Source organism: Arvicanthis niloticus, chromosome 7 (assembly GCF_011762505.2).
Source record: "Arvicanthis niloticus isolate mArvNil1 chromosome 7, mArvNil1.pat.X, whole genome shotgun sequence".
NCBI classification, from domain to species: Eukaryota; Metazoa; Chordata; class Mammalia; order Rodentia; family Muridae; genus Arvicanthis; species Arvicanthis niloticus.
This window is the reverse complement of record NC_047664.1, coordinates 73,438,025-73,460,638: the sequence shown is the minus strand read 5'-3', so window position 1 is coordinate 73,460,638 and position 22,614 is coordinate 73,438,025. Positions and strand designations below refer to the sequence as shown.

Below are 22,614 nucleotides of genomic sequence, written 5' to 3'. Positions count from 1 at the left end.
AAGCTTGCATGCTGGGAGCCTCCTTCTGACCCTGGTGGTGCGAGTTTAAGACACAGCACATTATACCCTATATTTATAAAATAAAGGGAAGAAAGGGTGTGAGACACAGGTGAGAGAGAGGTTCTTTTCTGTCCCTTAGACAATTCCTTTATTTGAATTAGAAACAATGAATGGGGTTTGAGTCTGTAACAGTATTGTAACACTGTATTGGGTGTCAGCTCTCTGGAGACTGGAGATGATAGAATGTGTGGGGAAGGACTGGGCCATCTTATGTAAGGGACTTGAGCGCAGGGGCACCTGGAGCTCTCACAGATATTGACAAACAGCTGTCCTTTTTTCCTTTTAAGCTACTGAGCGGAAGAAGATTTCATTATACTAACTGCTTTGAACTTTCCGTTCTGGTTAATCAAATTGCTGAAGGATAAGACATTTTCTTTTGTTCAGGTGCCAAGTCTGCTCCACAGCAGATGGATTTGGAGGACAGCCTTCCCAAAACGGATTTCAATTTTAAAGAAAAGGCAATGTGAGTCCCTGTGCAGTGTTGCCCCCTAAACTTCAGAACTTTAACTCTCAAAACAAAACAGAAACAATTCTTAAATGCCTATAAACTCAGTACCAAAAGGCACAATAAAACAATATTATTTTATTGGAAATATACAGAAACATTACAGATGTATAAACTATCCAAAATGAATAGTACTTATAAACAGTTGAAAAATATAAACTTTTATGAACAGTTTATCAAAAATATTTGAGAACATTCAACATATTCATATTATCCTTCTCCCCCCTCCCCCCACCTCCAAAGCTTTCAAAGGTGAAGGTGACATTTAGTTTGGTTCCACTGGTTTTATTATTTCCCTCCTCATGTTGAGAATCAAACCCAGTGCCTGCGTGCATGCCGAGGGAGCACTGAGCTGCACTCCCCCTCTCGAGGGAAAATATTTTTGTTGGAATGGTTCTGTATTGTGATGGAGAGTGGAAAATGTTGACTTTGCCTTCACTCGGATTGTCTAAAATGAATAATGTGACTGAAACTGAGGAACGATGAAGAATTCCCACAAACCTGTGCTCTGTGGTCCTCCTCTTTCTCATAAGAAGAACAAGGATTAGAACTCCCGTTCAATGAGAATCCACTTTACTGATTTGCCTATTATTTACTGGGCACACTATAAGAAGTTTTCCATGTATGTTAATTAGTATTTTCTTCCTTTGTTTTTTTAAAAAAATAAATGTTAACTTAATCCAATGTTTGAATTTTATGCATATCTTTTACTCTGGACTAAAAATAGAATGATTAACCATTGACCTAATAGTGAAGTTATAATTCAAAAGACAAAATCATTTTCTTTACATATACATTGATATCCACCACATAACTCGTGTCTATAACATGACAAGGGCACACATTCAGTTGCACACGAGTAAGAGACAGCAGTTCCGAATATCATAGAGGGACACGGTAGTTTACTTTCTTGAGCAGTATCTTCCTACTTGAGGAAGATTCAGCTGTGGTATTAGATCTATAGTAACATTTAAAATTTTAAAATGCATATGCTCACCAGCAATCTTTCCAGAGCTCTGAAAATATCTGCCATTTTTTATTGTTTCTTCATATATGGCAACTGATTAAATCTCCTAGTCTTTCTCCTGGTATATAGCAACACCAGTTCGCTTTCTAACCCAAGACACATGAATTCTTGTGTTCCAGGAATCTTTGACCTGTGAACAATGTACCAAGGGCAAAACTTGACAGCTAAGGTGTCAAGTAACAAGGGACATTTAATAAATGTCTAAAAGTTAAGATCACTAGAATGGAGAATGGCCACAACCTGAGGAAAGATGTCAAGACAGATGACTGATGTCCTCACCAAGAGAAGACCCTGGGGGAACCCAGTGGAGTTACCAAAGCAACAAGGGAAACCGGCAAAAGAATCTGTACAGGTTTCAAACATACTACCCTTTCAGAAGATAATTTTCTACAAACGTGTGTTCACAGCTTCTATATCTGCTACCCAAAGTGAGTGAGTGACAGATGGTAAACATGTGTTTGCCTTGAGGTATTAAGTCACGGGATACCCATGGATTATCAGCTCTCCCAAACACACAGCGCAGTTACTGCACGCAACGGTTACTTTTGTTGAAGATTCTAAGGGCATGAGTCTAGAAGGAGTCAGAGAAATCAAATGCACATTTTTAACGAGCAAATGATTCTTTCTGTAACATGTCTTTGGACTTTTTTTTAAAAAGGGAATTTCTCTCTCCCTACACACTTATCAATGATTTGAATTGGAAAGTGTGGTCATAAGGAATTCAACAGAAAAAAAAAGGCATCTGTCACTGAAAACAGCAGTAGGCTGTGCCCATTCTGAAAAGTTAGAAAGTGTTTATAATTTCCTTATTAAGGTGAAAATGGCCAGTTTTAAAAGAACATTAAGATTGTACAAGGAACATGTTAGTTGTTTTAAGTTTTGGATGACCCACCTTTTATGGATAAGACCTTTGAGAAAAATGGAGGCAGGCTATGAACTTCACATTGTGTAGTGATTGTTTTTACAAAACCTCTATATCAACAAGAAGAAATCTATGGAACAGTAGTTTTTTCAAAAAGCAGCTGGCATGGTGGTTCACACCTTTAAGCCAGGCACTCAGGAGATAGAAGCAAAGGAACGGTGAACTTTAGGTCAGCCTGGGTCACATAGCAAGAGTGTGTCTGAAATAAACAAGTGAGAAAACAAGCTGATAGAAAACATCCCACCTACGAAACACTGAGAGGAGAGAGAGAGAGAGAGAGAGAGAGAGAGAGAGAGAGAGAGAGAGAGAGAGGAAAAAGAAAAGAAAAAAGAAAAAGGAACAAAATGGCTGTTGTAAGTCATTGCAAAGCTAAAGTCACTTGGGATTTCCAGAAAACATGCTTTGCTGACATTACCCAATAAATTCTCTGACATGATCATGTGTGTGTGCTTGGGAAAAAGAAAAGAAAAATATGTGCCATAAACATTTTAGTCCAGTATGTTCTTTAACATTTTGCCTATCTGCTGTGTAGCTTAGACCAGAGGTCAATACACCAGTGTTCCCGTTTCTTAGTTTTAATAGCTTGAGATTATGACTCATGGGACAATGGCATCCAAGACTCCGCTCAGTCAGAAGACAGTTAACAGATCTGTTAGTCACCCTGAGTCCAAGACCAGGCAGGGATGAAGCACCTCTTGGCAGTGCCAAATCAAATGTACACCTTTGACTTCTGTTGAGCTCAGTGACTGTTTCAGTGGTTTTGAAAACATAAAAGAAAGACACAAATCTTCTAGGAGAAGATTAAAGTTGATTTTCCAATTTGGAGGCTCTACAGAGAAAAGAGCTTTTTGCTTGGCCTCCCATCCAGAAGATTTGTACAGTGTCATACATGCTAACACACAAATAGACCTTCCAAGAATAAGTATTATTTCTCTTCAGGTTTCTTGGTTGAAGTTCAAAGTTTATGGATACTTTGGTCATCAGTCCTGCTAAACAGGGTGATGTCGTCATCATACCCAGAGGCTGAGAAGTCTGCATTCTCTAGTAAAACATAACTGCTCTGATGGCCGTTTGGAGAAAGGACTTCTTTCTTAGCAGTAGACATGAGCTCATTCCAGGTGATGTTGGTGTTTTTAAAAGCATGTAGAAGGAAGATGCCATTGATGATGGTGAAGAACCCGCTCAGGGTACCGATGACATCTCCGGCTTTCATGCCATACCACTCCTGGAACAAGATGGCAGAACATGTCACCACCATGGATGTGAAGAACACATAATAAATGGGAGTCACCAGAGACGTGTTGAAAGTGTCCAGGGCCTTGTTGAGATAGTTAATCTGGGTCGTTACTGAAAGTGCGAGCACAACCAACAGGATGAAGAACAGGGGGTCCTTGTAAACAGGCTTCCATTCCAGCAGTTCCTTAATGGCAATTCCCAAGCCTTTGACAGAAGAAACGGAAAACGCTCCGATCAAAGAACAGATGGCAATATAGACCAATATATTAGTCTGTCCTTTCTTCGGGGCCACAATCAAAATCAGCACCAGTGAGATCACGGAGATGATCACAGCAAAGGAAATGAAGCCTGTTAGGTTAGGAGGAGAAAGAAAGAATCAGACTCAGGAGATGCTAACAGGACCACACCTTACCAAGGTACTATTAGTCACAAATTTAAAAACACAGGATTTTAGAACAACTGAGAGTAAATAAGCATCATTCTGCTCCTTAGTGGTTTCGCAGAGCACTTCACAAACATATTATTTGAATCTGGACAATAACCCTGCTAGGCCTGGCAGATAGAGTGTTTTATATGTTTACTTAAAGGATAGGGGGAAGGGACTTGCATTCATTATAAATCTTCTGTCTCCACTTGCCTCATCTCTGTTAGCATGTAGCAAGGACACACAAACCCCAAAACAAATTGTTACTTCTTGGAGAACCTTATCAGGAACAAATCCCATTGTGGTTTACAATCCATAGCAGGCTTGTAGAATACCTTCAGTGTCACTCTGGTGACAGGCATGGTGTCATGCTGGAAATGTCAGCTGGCAATGAGGACTGTAAGTTCAGGGCCATCCTGGTTTATATAGTGAGGTCTTATCTCAATAAACCAAACCAAACCAAACCAAACCAAGCCAAGCCAAGCCAAGCCAAGCCAAGCCAAGCCAAGCCAAGCCAAGCCAAGCCAAGCCAAACCAAACCAAACCAAACCAAACCAAAAGCATACATACATCATGACTTCAGTGTTTTTTCTTTCTTCCTTTTGTTTTTTGTTTGTTTGTTTTGTTTTGTTTGTTTTTTTAAGGCTGAATCACTGACCTGGATCTCTCAGTTTCATTTCCATTTCATGCAAAGACGTGACTTCTCCCTCTTGTGGGGCGTGGATAACCATCACAGTTGACCCCAGTAGGCTTAATATGCAGCCTATTTTCCCGTGAATGTTCAAGTGCTCATTTAAAAAATAGGAAGACAATATTGCACTGTTGAGAGAGAAAGAAACAGAATCACTGGCTGTTCAATTACCTTCTGATGCCATAGCAGCTTAGAGGCTGTAGCATGTGTTGCTCTGTACCCCACAGAGCTGACTAGAATGTGCTATGTGATACCAGAACAACCCAAATTATTCAGAAATGATGGTTACGTGTTTGTATCTTACCACTGTTATGCCCCAGGAGATATTCTAGACATGTTATGCTACAGACACTCCCCCATTACCTCTTAGAGCCTAATTAGCTTCCTATTGTCTTATCTCCTGTAAAGTAACTGGAATGGAAGATATTTTACAGCTCACTGCCGAAACAGAGCATCCCTTCTTTGAAATGTTTGGCTCCTGAAATGCCCTGATTGAAGGTGTTTTGGGATATGGCTTATTTGCATGTATGGGATCTTTTAGGGACCTGAGCTTAAACAGAAGATTTATCTATGCTTCAAGTAAACTTGACAAACTTACCTGAGGACAGTCTTACACAAGATGCTTGATGGGCCCATGTTGTGACGGAAGTCTGACACATGAGGTCATGTAAGGAATTTTTCACTTACGGGATCCTATGCAAGCTCAAAATGGTTCAAATTTGGGAGCACTTTGGCTTTGTGAGTTTTGAATTAGGGGTGTTCAATCTGTCCATTTAGAATACAGCTGACCATGGATGGTTCAAAGATACACACTCCAGGCCAGGGAGATGGGTCATTCAGTGAAGTGCTGGCAGCAAAAGGAGCAATGCCTGAGTTTCATGACTAGAACCCTTGTAAAAAAAAAAAAAAAAAAAAAAAAAAAAAAGCCAGTGTGGTTGGGCATAGTTTTAAAACCACAGTGCTGGGGAGGTAGAGATAAAAGAGTTCCAGAGGCTTGCCGTCCAGCTAGCCTAGCTTATGTGTCAAGCTTCAGCTCAGTAAGAGATTCTGTATCAACATAAAAAGGTGTCCAGTGTCTGGGGAATGATACCTGAGGCTGCCCTTTGGCCTTCATTACACACACACACACACACACACACACACACACACACACACACACATGAGTGATATGTACCTAGGTAGTAGAGTTGATATATAACTAACACAGACCTGTTCAACCATGCAGATTGTCAAATAGAAAACCCCACCTGGATATTTCTGCCTATCAAAAGTTACCAATGCTTTGCATTTCACGACTGGCTTTCAAAATGCTCCAGGTTGGCACCTCCATGGATACCAGAGTAGGCCATCCGGCTGCTACATCAAGAGGATGGCTGTGGTTCCTGCCCACCAGCCTACTTCTTTGCTAGTTTCAATTTATAGTGCCATTTGACTCCAAGACTTTTAGCAGGTGCTTTTTCAGAGTTGTCCTCTAGTGGTCACTTGTGGGACTGCTGCCCCAGTGAAAACTAATTTTGGTTCTCTATTCTATAAAGACAGAAAGGAGAAGAGGGAGGCCTAGGCAGAAGCTTTCTACTAGATACACATACTTTATAGACTCTGAAAAGACAAAGGCAATGACATGGTAGCCATGGTAGCCAGGCCACGCAGAGTTCACAGCTCATCAAACACATTCACTGGAATCACAATACAAACCAACTCAAAAACAGCCAGACCCACTGTGCTGCTTGGTTTTCGTTAACTTGACACAAACTAGAGGGGAGATGGACCCTCAATTGAGGAGTTGCCTCCTTCAGACTAACCTGTGAGCATTTTCTTGGTTAATGATTTATGTGGGAGGGGTCAGTCCACTAGGAGTGTTACAACCCAGGACAGGGAGGTGCTCCTGGATTGTATAAGAAAACAAGCCGAGCAAGCTGTGGGGAGCAAGCCAGTAAGCAGTGTCTGTCCAGTCTCTGCTTCAGTTTCTGCCTTGAGCTTCATCTGTAGCCTCCCTCAATGGTGTGTGTGTGTGTGTGTGTGTGTGTGTGTGTGTGTGTGTGTGTGTGCGCGCGCGCGCGCGCGTACACCCTTTTTACTCCTAGGTTGATCTTGGTAATGTTGTTTATTACAGTAACAAAAGTCAAACTAGGACATCCACATACTATAAAACAGGGAATCCTACTACAGGGGTATGGAAATTTTGCAAGAGTTGAAATGTAACTTCAACACTATGCCTTTTAAAGTCTTCTGATGACCATAGCCATGAATCACTATGGCAACAAGAAAGAGTCAGAGAAGTTTCACAATTTACTCAGATGAAAGGTTTAAAACGGTCACACACTCTGGCTAGGCTTCACTGAACTGTCACAAACATAAATTGCAATTACCTTGGGAGCACTTGTGAGCAGTGAGTCAAGTGTTCTTGTCAGGTAGGGGTATTTTTGGAGGGGGGGGTGTTGCTTTTTGTCTTTTTGGTTTTGTATTAACAACAATGTAGTTTCCATTTTCATTGCTATTTTTTGTGGTTTTTTTAAGTTATTTTTGTAATTTTTTAGAGGCAAGATTAGATTTTATCTTTGTCAGGGGTTGAACTCAAGACCTTCTGCATGTAAGTCATTTCTTAGCCCAAGAAACAGCCCTTTATGCCTATGTTCTAAATCGCTCACCTCTAAGAGTTTAGGAGTCCCAGACATTTGTTGGGATTGTCTGGGCTTTGAGAGCTCAGATTCCATTGTAATTCTTTGTGCTGTGATTTCTGAGCTGAACGCTTCTTGTGGTTTAAGGCTGCCGGCCATAGTGAACTAGCCTCAGAAGCTAATTTCTCTGTTGTTCTCTTACCTTATGAGAACGCTCAGAGCCCCCAGTGGAGTGACCAAGGTGGCAGGTGCAAAGGCATAAGCAGCGAAGTTCGCAGCCTCTCCAGCTCCCACTGGAAAGCAAGCAGAAATATGAGCACATGGGATTGTAGCTGCATCAGAAAAAACAAGCAAATGGCTCATGCTATCAGCAGACTTCTGTCTCAAAGCGGGTAAGACCTACCAGAAAGCATTGACTTAACTTCTTGCAGCCTGTGAGAAAGGATTGCTATCAGGGGATGCTGAGCTACCTGCCTGGTGGTAACAATGTAACAATGCTGATGAACAAATGTGCCTGGTGGTAACAATCTACCAATGCAGATGGACAAATGTGCGATTACAAGGGTTTCCATGGAGACTTGAGCCACTTAGATAGTATAAACATATTTGGTCACTCGAATGGATTGCTTAGGAATAATGGGTTGGAAATGACCCCACTTGCAATTTAACCACAGTGACAACATCGGCATCTTAGAATATGAGAGGATTTGTAAGGATCTGGTGTCTGTGTGGCAGATAGCCAGGAATCCCCACCACAGGCCCGTGGCTGGAATCTCTGAATCGGAGATGACCTACAGGCAAGTGATGGTGTCTCAGAAGCTCAAGAAGACCCAAGGAGCTGCTTGAAAGTCCTAAGGATGGATGTCTCAATGTAATCGTCTCTGAGAAACCTGAGATCCACACCAACTACGATATTGCAAATAACTTTCAGAGGGAAGGAAACTCCCCCCCAAGAGCTAGCTTTTGTGTGAAAGCCAGCTTATTCTCAGAGACTACAGGGGGATACTTCTCCAGAGATAGTAGTATTCCATGCTGTCCAACTGCAACATGCAAACACATAGTGGAGAGAGAAAACAGAAGAGTATATTCCTTTTCTTTGAATACTCAGCATTAGAACACCATAAAGACAGATCTAAATTTACAGAGCAATTAGAAGGCTTCTCTCATAAAAAAAAAAAAAAAAAAAAAGTCATGGTACCCTTTCCAGACTATTCAGTTTCCTTTGGTGCCTTTATATTCAAATACTGTATGATTAAATTATTATATTAAGGTGGTTTCTAGTTTTATAGATGTTGTTCTATGCAAATCTTAACTTCACATGCTAATAGCTGAACAGAACCCCAGTGTATGTTCTTATCCATACTATTACAAGCTTTTTTGCTTAGTTTACATGGCATTGTAAACATAGCCATACAATTTTCTCCTTAGATTTTCATTTTAAGATTTATTTTTACTCCATGTATGCAAGTATTGGCATGTATGTATATTTGCACATTTTGTGGGTGTCTGAGGCTTATGGAAATTAGAAGAGACAGTCATGATGCCCTGGAACTAGAATTGAAGATAGTTGTGAGCCTCTGTGTGGGTGCTGGGATGTGAACTCAGATCCTCTGCAAGAGCATCAAGTTATCTTAACTACTGAGGCATCTCTCCAGCCCTTGTATTTTCCTTTGAAAACCTGAGGGAAGGCTGAGGAGATGCAAGGAAGACACGAACAGAGAGTAAGAGAATCACTCAGATCATCTCTACTGGAACCTTCCCAGGGTAGTCCAGTCGACTTTTACTCAGCCAATGAATACAAAAACACCTTAAAAATAGAAAGGGCTCTACAAATTTAAATATCAACCTTTTTAGTTTCCAATATTTATTAGGGAAAAGGTACTTGGGCTATTTCTTTTAAAAAAGAATTAAGAAAAATTATGTGTATGAGGGGTGTGCTCACATGCATGCCTGTGCACATGGTGCCTGTGAGGCTCAGAAGGTTTTTGATCCCCTGGAACTGGAGTTACAGATGGTTGTGAGCTGGGACCCAGTCTGCAAGAACAGCAAGTGATCTTAACCGTCCAGCCATCTCTCCAGCCCCCAGGTTTTATTTTACAATATGATTTCTCTGATGCTGGAATAAGTTAATTGTTTTTGGGAAACAGGGAGGCTTTAGGGTTCTGGGTACAGAGAGAGCTGAGCTGTGAGCCACGTGAAGCTACTTTATGATGATGTCCTGCCTTTGGAAGACTCTGACTTGGCACTGAAGCAAGTTTGTGGGAGGTAAGAGGGGGAGGTGGGGAAGTCAGGAAGAGTGGCAAAGCAGACAGCCTGCCTCCCAGGAGGACATCATATTAGTATTTTGGAAGTGCTTCAGGCCTGAGGGGTCTGTTTTTATCCTTAAACTTAGTGTGGGAGAAAGAGAGCCCTGATAAACTTCTATCTCAAAGCGGCTAAGACCTGAAAGCTATGACTTAACTTCTTGCAGCCTGTGAGAAAGGATTGCTATCAGGGGATGCCGATCTACTATAATTGCCTGATGGTAACAATGTAACAATGCAGATGGACAAATGTTACAACTTTTACTCCAGTGTCAATATCCAAATAATTGTTTTTTTATTTATCTACACTTGGTCCTGATAAAGAAGACACACCCATTTACAAGAGAATGTTTGTGGGGAGCCATCAGAAGGCGGCTATCATCCTTGCAGCCATCTGGACCCTGACAAGAGACTTGTTTACAACAGCCTACAACAGCTGAGCACACTCTTATAACATCTTGTTTTAGATACCCAGGATCTTCCCTTGGGTGTGTGAGATTTAAAGGTGTGAGACTTAAAGGCGTGACTTAAAGGTGTGATTTAGAGACAAGACTTAAGGGCGTGATTTAAAGGTGTGACTTAGAAATGAGACATATAAAAGGCGAGAGGCAGACAGAAGAAAGTACTTGGACTTGAAACTAGGAACTAGACACTTGGAGACCCTGGTAACTTGGAACTTGGAACTGGGAAAGAGACTAGCAACTTAGAACTAGGATAAGGACTTGAGACTTATTACAGCTGGAACTGGGATTAAGACCTGAGACTTTGTACTAGGAATTTAGGACTAGGAACTAGGGACTTGGAGAGAAGAAGAGAGACTGAAGAATAAATGGGATTGAATCACATTCTGTCTGGTCTCTATTCTTTGCATTTGTCCTCACTCTCTCTCTTGCTGAACCCTGACCCACGGACTGGAGCAGCTTGGGGCAGTGTGGGCTCTAACAATTTAGCCCCCAAGGCTTTTGGCAGTGCGGGTTCCAACATTTGATAGAGCAGTCCGAGACATTTTGGCCCCCAAACGTGGGGTAGATGTTCAGTTAGGATAACCAAAAAAAGTCAAGTAAGAACTCAGAAAAGGAGCTGAAGAGATGGCTCATGGTTTAGAGCACTGGCTGCTCCTCCAGAGGACCCAGGTTTAATTCTAGCACCCACAGGGTGGCTCACCCAGTCTGTAACTCCAGTTCTCCATCAGATGTCCTCTCCTGGTTTCCTCATGTACTACATGCACAGGGTACACAGATAGCCACACAGGCAAAACATTCATACGACACAAAATATAAATAAATAAATAAATAAATAAATAAATAAATAAATAAATAAACGAGGAACAAAGGACTCTGAAGATCCAGGAGGGAAGATGTTTCTCAATTCACCCGGGGAAAAGAGGAGATGTTTGTGATATTTAAAACACTAACATCTTCATTTGCATTCTGTGAAAGCACAGAGCAGGTTCTGTCAAAAAGAGTGAAATAACCTCTTTGTAGATAAATAGATGTAGTATGCTAAGTCACCAATCTTCTTCCAATAGAGGTCCATCCTCCAGAGGAGGGAAGTTACTGAGCATGAGGACTCATGGGCTTCATACTTACTTGACAGGAGTCCTGCCCACCACAACCATTCCTTGAGGTAAGAATGTCCACCTTGCCCTGGGAAATAGCAAAACATAAGAGTCACCTCAGGAGACGAGGGTAGAAGCTCTGACTCCCCAGAAAGGTATTGAGCATGTGGGAAAAGGCTAGGCTTCTGGTCACCTAACTTGGCAAGTGTCTTCTCTGAGTGAGGACACTCTCTCAGTCCTTCCCAAGGTCTTTTCAAGCTTTCTGCTACCATTGACTTCTATGGAAAGTTCCTTTGACGTGTATGAAATTTTACTTGGTTCTCTGACGATGTCAGTTGGCAGTACAGGCATAGGGCTTTATAAACTCTAAACTTGTTTCAGCCATAGTTAAAAAAAATTAAAACCTAAACCATAGCTTGCAGCTGACACTGGTCCTAGTGGGAAGAAGATAACTAATATGGAGCCTTTGAGACTTTGGAAAAGCCAGTTAAAGAACAGCAAGCATCGGACAGGTGGACCCTGCTTATCTTTCACTTTGACATACTGAAGAGGACAACAAGCTTTTCTGAAGCTGCCTAGGGTCATCCCTCTGTGAGCTACCTGTGACCCAAGTCACTGCTAACATGTTGGCTATAGACAATGGAATTTTCTCGGTTCTAACACATGTAACTACCTGACTCTCACCTTGATGGTTTTGTTATAACTAAACTAAGCAGGACACAAAAGCAATAAAGATGATCTTGCAAGGCAGTTTATTTTCTTTCTTTAGTATTTTCTCCTTATTGTTCTTTATATATTAGAGTTTCTATAACACTGTGTCCTATATTTCATAGCTCTCCTCACCATCAAGATGATCTAATTATTTAGTTTCAGTAAGTTATTTCCAAAGAGGGTGTCTGTATGTGACTTATTTTATGCATCCATTCAGAAAATCTCTTAAACTACATAGAATACCTTCTTCCTTTACACAGAACAAATTTATGCTTAAGACTGTATTTCAAGTTCAATCTGGCATGTGTTTTGCAGAATGGTAAAAAGTAGAATTCTCACTGGTTTTTCGCTCTACTTTTCCCCAGTTGTCTCAACACTTTTAATTTATGAATTTATCTTTCTTCACTGGTCTGAAGAATTATATATTAGCTGCCATGTGTAATCTCCTCCCACTCGTACATCTTCAACAATTCCTTTTTATTTAAATTCCAGTACCAAATTGTTTTCATTTAAGACCACATTATAGTATATTTTCTGATGGAGTAAATCTTTCGTCTCATTATTTCTTTAGAAACTTGTTTACACTCATAGCCATTTATTTTCCCATTCTGACGTAGGAAAACGTGTGAGTTTCTTACACTATGATACTTCATGAAAGTGAACATGAATGTGCGGCTAAGGCAGTCAGACAGGCTACTCAGAGTCTGAAATGCCACCATACATATCGGGATTCCACCATTAACTGTCCGCTGACTCAGCAAGTATTTGGTGGGTGCCGAATACTGTAGGGGCGTGGTTTATGAGTCTACTATCAATAAACAAATAAATGTGCTGACTAAACAATACACGCAACACACAATATCTTAGAGGCAGTGAAGGAAACTGGTTGGTTCAGTGATAGAAACTGAAGGACAGTGGGGAGGGAGACCGTTCTAGGGTGGTGGGCTATGGCAGGATTCAGAGGGATGAGTCGGCTGGACGAAGGGTAGGGGGAAGAGAGTTCTGTGCCTACTCTTAGGGTAGAAGGGCGCATGCTCTATTTCAAGAGCACTAGTGAAGACTTCGTTGGATGTGTTCCTTACCTGCTCTGGTAATGCCCTTGTTGGCCAGTTGCAAGAGACCCTTCTTTTTGAGTATGAAACTTGAGCCAATAAAAACGCTGGAACTTATGGCCAATACCAAGCCCACATACAGACTGTATTTGTTTTCTTCACTTGCTGAAACGCTGAAGTTGGTTAGGGAGGAATTCAGGTTCGTGTAGACGACAGGATGAGCCAGCAGCTGTGACACGTTCGTAATCTCACACGAAGCCCGGGAAGAGTTGGAGCAGACCAGAGACAGCACATATCCTGGCAAAAAGAAAGAAGAAGGGGATGGTAAGAATGCAAGGGAGTGTTCGCACTCCTGTCTGCCAAAGACAGACCTGAGGTGAATGGAAACACATTTCTATTGTAAACAGGAAACTCCCTCCCGCCTAAGAGGCGGTCCACAGGCCAACAGACACTTTCAATGCGGATTTCCCACATTCTTAAAATGACTTAAAGATTATTTAGTTGTCATTGTTCAGAGACGAGAGGCTTCACGTGAAAGTCCAAGTCCTCTGATAAACCCTGAGACCTTGCAGCACATGAGTCTTGGGTTCAGTAAGGAAGCAGCCTGTTGGAAATGGTAGTGTACACTTAGGTCTGCCTTAGGGCTCTACAGCTCACCACGGCACCCCCACCCCCACCCACCTCATTCCTCATGATCAGTCTCTCACAGAAAGCAGGGTTTGTGACAGGCGGGTGGAGAAGGCCACCGCCGTGCCACTGTCCTATTAATTAGCCTATTATAGGAAATTTAGCTGACCCATTCATGGGGTATGAACTGTGCATTCCAGAAAATGCATTGAACTTTAATTTTGCATACCGCTTAGCCCAAAGAAAATCGTTTCTCAGTTTAACTAATTGACTTGCTCCTGAATAAACAGAATTTTGTAGAAAAATGAATTAAACATCAGTAGGTTTTATAAAGAATAAGATTCTAGTAAGAATGCAAAACTAGTAGAACAGACCCATTCTGTACACTGGAATTTTTAGGCTAAACTCTAAAATATGAAAGAGAAACGTGTCACACACCATGAGAAACTCCTGATAGTCTGCCACCTGAACAACTAACCAACAAGGTGACATTGTGACTAAATCTTCTACTTTCTCATCTTATTTCCTTTTTTTTTTAAAAGACAAAGTGTCCCAACATCATTTATTCTACACACACACACACACACACACACACACACACACACACACAAAATGGAATCCAGGAACTTGGGAGTTAAGCTCACAATTTTGAGGTCAGTCTGAATTACAGGAAGAGACAGAAGAAAAGAAAAAAAAAAAACAGCCAACCAAAGAAACAACAACAGACAAATGGAAAGAGAGCCTGGGCATTTTTTGCTAGTTACGACTCTGATTACATTCATTCCTGAGGAAACTTTGAATTGAACTTGCCAACAAACACATTCTTGTCCCTCACTATGGAGTCGGCACTACCATTCCAGAATTTCATCTCTGAAGTCAGGGTGGGTGGACTCCATTCCAGAAAAACAATATGCTTCTAAGCAGCCGATGAAGCAAAAAACATTTCCTACACTTTAGGGGCGTGGGGACAGTGGTGCCAAGGGAACACGAATCATCTTGTTTGCATTTTCCAAGTTCTCTCATGACTGACATGAAGGCTGGGGGTTTTATGGCAGGAGAAATAATAAAAACCTTGCTTGGTTATTGACCTTAGAACTTAGATTGGTTTATGCTTTGGGAGTGTATTCATGGAGGAACGCCCACAGAGGCTGTGACCGGAGGAGGGGGAATGAGGGTTTGGAGGGGTCCAGGGCACAGGGAACAGAAAGGCAGGGTAGACTACGTGGGCAGAGACCCTGGAGGGTTTTAAAGGGTGCAAAGCTATCTCTAATCAGTGTCTCATGATCCCAAGAAGCAAAGTATTTGAAGAACTTGAAGCTAGACCTTACTCCATACTGAAAGTCTGTAACAGTCATTTAAAGCGTGTACTCAACAGTCACTTTGAAAGTGAATACAGAGCTGTATTTCTGCCATCAGAGCGCTAGCTTAACTTCTTTGGTGTTATTGTTCTTTAAATATGAAGTAGAAAATAGCAGATATGTGCCATTTGTTAAAAAAATAAATAAATCACTCGATTTAAGAGATAAGATACTCCTTACAAGTAATGCTGACCCTGGATTCTTGTTAACACATTTCTCCTTAGAAAAGTGACTTCCTTGCTGTGACAGTGCCAAAGTTGGGTAACTGGGAATGGTATAGCTAAGCAACCCAAGTCAGTCTTTTTTACTTCAGAAAATGATAAACATAACATAAATAAAGCCAGTGAAGTCTTAACGTTCACAGAAAGGCAAAGCGCTTTCATCTCCCAAAGCTACGCACACCTATAGAGAATCATTTAATTGTACAGTCTATGGTAGATTTTATCTGATCTCTGGGAAGTCCGTGATTGGGCAAAGCTTCATCTTAAAGAATCACAGCAATGCACTCCCAGGTTGAAGACTGAGTTGTCTCACCATCTAGTCTTCTATGGTTGATGAGTCAGCCCTCCCATGGTTGGCACATGCTCTTCCCCTGGTATAGTTAGGATGTTTAACATACATGAAAGGCCTGATCCCCAGGTGGTACTACCAGGAGATAGTGGCAAGGTCAAAAGTGGGGTCTAGTTGGGATGGAAGGGTCTTTGGGTCGATGGAGGTGTGCCTGCCTCAGGGGGCATTAAAGAACTCTGTCATTTTCCTCTCTCCCCCATGATGAGGTGGGCAGATTTGTCCTGCTGTATGCTCTGAATTCGATGTGCTGCCTCACAGCAGACATAGGAAATCTGAATGGCATCTTTCTGTCCACTACAATTCATTCACCAGATTTGAGCCGCTGTCGATCAGGTCACACCTTCCTTGGTTGGTCTCACTGACTCTATTGTAGTTTTCCATGCCAATTAAAATAAGGCCTCAGTTCCTGTCAACCCTAAACTTTAAAACTAAACATGCTCTGAAACTTGCTAACCTCTGACCTTTTGTTGCAATATATATATATATTATATATAATATATACAATATATAATATATTATATAATTTATAATATCATATTATATAGAATATATAATATTCTATATAATATTATATAATATATTATCATATAATATATAATACTTATATATCATATATCATATAATATCATATCATATAATATCATATATATTATATATATTCTTGTCTCACTCATCCCTCAAACAGCACAAGTTACACTTTCATTTATCCAAATATTTATTGTCTTTTAGCTGCCATGAATGTTATGTCATGTTATGAACACACACAGTGGTGAACATAACTCTCCCGTATTCTAATGGGGAAGGGCTAGAGAAGTGAACCATGTAATATGTTTAAATGCCAAGAAAAGCAGTAAAGGCTACAAACATATACATGTACATATACATTACATATACATACACATAATTTGAAAACAGGATTAGGTAGAAATCTCTGTTACATGTAAAAGACAAAATTCAAGGCAGAAGTATGTGTGAGGGGTAACGGGTCTGTGTCGTCAGTGGGGTGGAAGACAGGAAGGAGATTGAACAAGATGTAGTCACAGAGCAGTTGGCACAAGATTGGGTGAGATGGGCTGGTAAAAAAAAAAAAAAAAAAAACCACAACCAAAAAAACCAAGGTCCTATTCTGTTATCATTCCAAAGCTCTACACTGGCTTCCCTTTATATTCAGAGAAAGTCTAGTTCACCCGCCCTATACAGAAGCTCCAGACCTGTGGTCCAGCTTCCTCTGTCTGCAGAACTTTACTAAATCCGGCTGTCTGTCCTGTACCTGTCTTAAACTAGTCGTCCTCACCTTACAGCTTTTATAGTGGCTATGATTTAGTCCGTTACAGTGTCGGCACACACGGCGAGCTGCTTCTTGGCACTGAAAAGCCTCCTCCTGGGTTGAGGTTGTAGCTGAGTGGCAGAGCGCAGTACACACACGCCCACCACACTTGCTCACACAGCTGTTCTTCGCAGGCACAATCAGAAGAAACTTTCAATTCCCTCTCAGCCAATGACCCCATTTAGTGCTCCCAACCAATTACACTTCTTCTCACAGCTTATGTTTTATAGCGTATGCACATCCATATGGTTATGGATTTGCTCAACAAAACAGCTGTTGAATCCATACCACCCAAGGTGCTGTGCTGGCTAGTTATTTTCTCCTCTGCGAACTGGTGAGGTATAGGTCAACAGGACAGGCAACAGAGCAGATGATTTTAATGAAAGCACAGCAAGCTAGAATAAACAGAGAAGGCAGAATGAGAAGGATAAATTGTTTAGGCTAATTTGGAACAGAATATGGGGTAGATATAAATTAGAACAAAATTGGAACAAAAGAAATTTAGACATCGCAGTGGACAGATGTATGTATAAACTCTCTCATGCAAAGATGCTAATTATATTTCAATTAACCAAACAGAACTGAAGCCAATGGTGTAGCTCGGAGGCACAGGGCTTACCTGGCTTGGAGGCAGGGAGGCCGTAGGTTTGATCCCCAGCACTTCCTAACCAAGTGAATTGCAATGGAAAACTCCCACCACAGCAGCCCATGAAGCAACCACGAAATGCTTCAAAATGGAGGTGAGAAGATGCTGCTGGTTTAAACCCCTCTTTTATCTTTTGTTGTTAGTTGGCTGGTTACAGGGTTTCTCTGTGTAGCCATGGCTGTCTTGAAACTCTGTGGACCAGGCTAGCCTCAAACTCACAGAGATCTGCCTGCCTCTGCCTCCCATGTGCTGGGATTAAAGGCATGTGCCACCTTAAGGCCTATCTTTAAGGTCTTCTTTACTTAAAGGGCCTGGGGGAGCAGGCAGGAGCTGGGAGGAGTGGGGAGGAGCTGGGAGGAGTGGGAGTGGCAGGGAGGAGTGGGGAGTGGCAGGAAGTGACAAAGGACTGCTGGCCCAGGTGTTCCAATAACTAGTGCTGTTTTCACACTTTACCATCTGTAAGAAAGGTTACTTAGTTTTTCCTTTTGAAGAAAAAGTAAAAAGGAAGCCAGGTAAGGTGGTGCTCATTCTGAATCCAGTGCTGGGGGCAGAGGCAGGTGAATCTCTTTAAGTTCAAGGTTAGCCTGGTCCATAGTGAATTCCAAGCCAGTTAAAACTATGTAGTGAGACCCTGTCACAAAACAAAACACAACAAAAACACCCTAAAATGAATAAACAAACAATTTTAAATGAAAATGCAGGGAAGGAACTTAACATTCCAGTAACCTTGCATGCACACTTTAAATTTTTAAAATCATTTTTAGTTCAAATACTGGGCTCAACAATGTACACCACAGTGTTTTCTGAACGACTTTTAGTGGAGAATTTTGTTTAGTTTTTGAGGACTAGAGAGATGTTTTTAAAGTAGTGCTTAATTTAGGCACGCAAAAAATCTTTTGAAACACCTTGTGTTGTAGTCTTAAGACATGAAGGAAATCTCTTTCAGAGTGTTTGATAAAGTTATAGTTTACACAGAAGATTAAAGTGTCTCAGTAGTAAAAACTATCATCGTTTCACAGATTTTGAGAAATGCCTGTCACATGTGTTTTTTGAAAGAGTGATGTGTCCAATTCTAAGAAACGTTTCATGTCTCAGAGGCCATGGGGTGTGTGGGGCATTGTTAGTCCCTTGTCTTTGATGATGCAAGCAGCAGTTAATTCCGGCAGCTCTGGAGACTGGGAGTCTGAAATCAGTATGGCCTGATTTCAGACTCCCAGACTCCTGGTGACAGCCTCCCCTTCTTTGTGTTTTCTTGGGGTGAACTTTCAGGCCTCTTTCATATACAGCCACTCCAGGTTGGACATCCATCATCCAGAAAATCCCAAATGCTACAAAACAGAAGCTTTGGTGCACTGATAGGACATTACTGAACAATTCCACATCAGGAAATTCAGTTTTATCTACAAATACTTCTGATCATAAGCATTTTCCATGAAGGATGCTCAGGATGAAGTTTCCTACATCATGGCCTCCTCTCTTATGATCAGTTATCTCCCCATTCCTCACTCCTGCCACACTGGAATAAGGGCTGTGATGTAAACTCAGGAAGGATGCACCATGCAAAGTACTGTATGCACCTACAGGTGAAATACAGGCCCAAAGAACGCCATGTTTAATTTGAACATTAACTATGAAGCCATATTAAATTCTCTGGTTCAGTTTCTGTATCTGTAAAGATGGAAATCAAAACTACAGAATTTAGTTATGCGGGAGTGTGAACGTATATGTTTTATATGAATGCCTTGAATCAAGATTGTACAATGTATATCAGTATCGAAGCAGAAGAGAAGGGTACAGCCAATTCTCAGAGTCACGATTCCTCAATTGCCTTGTCTTAAAACTTTTCTGAAGTTATTTTTGTCTCATGTATATGGGTATTTTGCTTGCATGTATGTCTGTGCACCACATGCATGCCTGGTGCCCTCGGAGGTCAGAGAAGGGTGTCAGATACTCTGGAACTGGAATTACAGGTGAGTGTGAACTGTCTTGTGATGCTGTAATCAAGCTCAGGTCCTCTGAAAGAACGGTCAGTGCGCTTGGCCACTGAGCCACCTCTCTAGCTCCTGATTCCTCTTCTTAAAACCAAAGACATTCAGGTCAGGAAGATAGAAAAGGTCAATTTTAAATATCACAGGCATTTCCCTCTGTTGTCTAGCTATGGTCTGGAAAAGTGGCTCACTCCGTGAAAAAAAAACTTTGAAAACCTGTTTCTTCTCTGCCTGAAGCTTGCATTTTGAACCCCAAATCAGTTAAGAGCTCCTCAGATATGAGAATTTATCAGTGTCCTTTTGGCAGCCCAGGATATCTGTCCTTGAGTTCATCATAACATCACCTCCACAGCCTCTGACACAAAATGTGTGTGCAGTTGGAGTGTCCCCGGTGATGGCTGTAATGCTTGCATTCTGTATGCCTGGGGTCATGTTTTCACTGCTAATAAAAGCTGTTTGGGTTGTTGAACTTGATTTGAGTTGTTAGAACACTTGCAAATAGTAATCAAACCAAATTAAAAAAAAAAAAACCCACCCCTTTCTGTGTATTTAGGTTTGTCTCTCTCTCTCTCTCTCTCTTTTTTTTTTTTTTTGAGATAATTTGGGGTTACAAGATCTTTTGAAGTATTCAGTCGTGGTTTTAAAAGTTGAAATCAAAGTACTACTGTAACTTTTCCTTTGGGGCATCTTATGAAACAATTCTCAGACTCCATGATTAGCTCATCGTTCTGGTCTCAGGTAGATTAACACTTTCTCTAAAGGGTCTGGGCCACCCAATCTGCAGACCACCCGTACCTTCTAACATTAACTGTTAGACTTTGCCACGGCTGTAAGTACACTATCAGATCATTTGCTTCTTGGGAACTTCCTGTCATCAGGGTAGTAAACAGACTGATCGCTAGGTCGTCGGCCACTGCTTGGCTCACAGGATTCTTTCTCATCACCTCAAACAAATCAATGAAAAGCAGATCTATTTATGCCCCACCAGGGTCCACCTTGTGGGTTTCCTGAGGTATCCCTGTGCCACCTACTCTGACTATCAACAGGAAGATGTCTTTCCACTTTAGAGAGAAAGAAAGAGAACCAAGTGGATTCTGGTGCTAAAATCTAGTCTCCTACTACTGAAATTACAGATTAGCCTCTCCCATCCTTCTCAGTACCTTCCTGCAGAATTAATCACGGGGTGACACAGAGCTCCAATATTTCTTGTAGTTACTAAGTGTATGAGCAAAGCAGGAAAAATATCCAGAGGTCAAATGAGTGGGTGCAATCTGCTCACAGATCCCTGAACAAACAAGGGCTGGGTACATTAGTGCCGATCTGACTTTGTGGCTCCAGAATTATTTAGAAAAGGGTCCAATTGTCATTAAGTACATGACTGTCTAGGAAATAATCCAAATGCAGCTGCCTTAGGGACCACCAGTCTCAATTTGGGGACAGTTGGTGAATTGTATATACCTCTCCCCTTTCTTACTAGTTGGATTTTAATGAGTCTCCTCCCTTCCTTCTCTCCACCCCCTTTCTTTCTATCCCTCTATTAAGTTATAAGCTGGAAAAGCCAAGAAGAAAGGACATGAAGGATGTTGCCAGGAACTTCAGAAACAGTAGTTCCCACCCTGTGGTTCTCGACGCCTTTGGGGGTTCGAACGATCCATTTACAGGGGTCGCATAGCAGATATTTGCATTATGATTCATAAGAGTAGCAAAATTACAGTTATGTTGTAGCAAAGAAATCATTTTATGGTTGGGGAGTCTACAACATGGGAGCCGTAGCTACATTGTCCTAGCGTTAGGCTGGGAACTACTGTAAATCGCCTGACTTATCAGACAGCTTCTTGGAGTTGTTAAGCAAGTAGGTTAGAAATGGCCTTTGCCCCGACACAGGTAGAAAATGATAATTTCATTTGCAATGCACATTTCCCAAGATTGCCCCACCTTTCCCCTTACTCTCATTCATTTCACTCTGACCTTCTGTGTTGAGACTGCAGGAAGCCAGTGGATGTGGAGAACATCTGGCAAAGGTCAAGGGGGCGGTGCCCAGGGATTTTACAGGGCAAGGTGTGGGCTGGTAATCCCAGTCTGGCCCGGAGGAAGAATTTACAAAAGGGCACACCCAGTTCCCTGTTGGAGGAGTTGCCCTACTCAAAAGATTACCCAGTAAGTCATACCTGAGCGAGCTCTGAGTGGGACTCTGGCACAGTAAGTTCAGGGAGCAGCGTGGGAAGCCCACGGGATTCCCCGGCACGTCCTCTGCCCGGCAGGTGACGTGGACCGTGTACTCTGGAATTGAGGCTGAGCCAGGAAACGTTCTCCTAGATCAAACCCTGGAATCTGCTCTCAGTAAGCATCCCGAATTTCCCCGCCACACACTCAGCACGACGTAATCAACATTGGGCCAGCCCGGGGACCAAGTGGGCATCACCTCTGTCCTGCTCCCACTTGGGCTTCCCCACAGAGTCTGGAGTGCAGCGGGCACAGCTAAGTACTTACTGTCCCGTTGCTGGGACAGCCGACTGGACGACTGGAATACTAAGTGACTAGAAGACCGCCCTAAGAATGCGCACATTTATCTCGAGACCAAGCATCTGTGCTCCCAGCTACCCAAGTGACCCAAGTGTCCCACCGCCGGGGCTGACACTTACCTTCGTGGCAGGGCTCTCCGGGTGGCAGCCTCAACTGTGCCCCCATGGCCTGGGGACCGGGCTTCCTCCGTGCTAGCAATAGTTTCTCACACAACAACGTCCCGGGACCGTCGTTCGTTCCGGCGGAGCAGTGGAGTCAGCGAAGGGTGTGCGCTGTCTCCGCCCCCGTGGCAGCCTCAGCCAATGAGAGTGACTAGGTGGGGCATCAGGGTGGTTTGAGACTCATTTTCCGCCCACTGCTTGTCGCCGCTGGAGTCCTTAAGTCTGCAGGGTGGACCCGGAGCTGCACAGGTGCTTAGTCCAGAAACACCTGTCTAGGAGGCGATGAGGTCACAGCGTGGATGCTGTT

General features: G+C 42.2%; 1 protein-coding gene across 1 annotated transcript; it reads right to left on the bottom strand.

Moving 5' to 3' along the window:
* Nucleotides 1–623: 623 nt before the first annotated feature.
* Nucleotides 624–22,398, bottom strand: Nipal1 (NIPA like domain containing 1). Its single transcript, XM_034508146.2, has 6 exons — nucleotides 22,266–22,398; nucleotides 13,138–13,404; nucleotides 11,376–11,432; nucleotides 7,686–7,776; nucleotides 4,833–4,993; nucleotides 624–4,098 (listed from the first exon to the last, which is right to left on the bottom strand). The coding sequence occupies exons 1-6, from the start codon at nucleotides 22,309–22,311 to the stop codon at nucleotides 3,470–3,472; spliced, it is 1,251 nt and encodes a 416-aa protein (XP_034364037.1). The 5' UTR covers nucleotides 22,312–22,398; the 3' UTR covers nucleotides 624–3,469.
* Nucleotides 22,399–22,614: the final 216 nt, after the last annotated feature.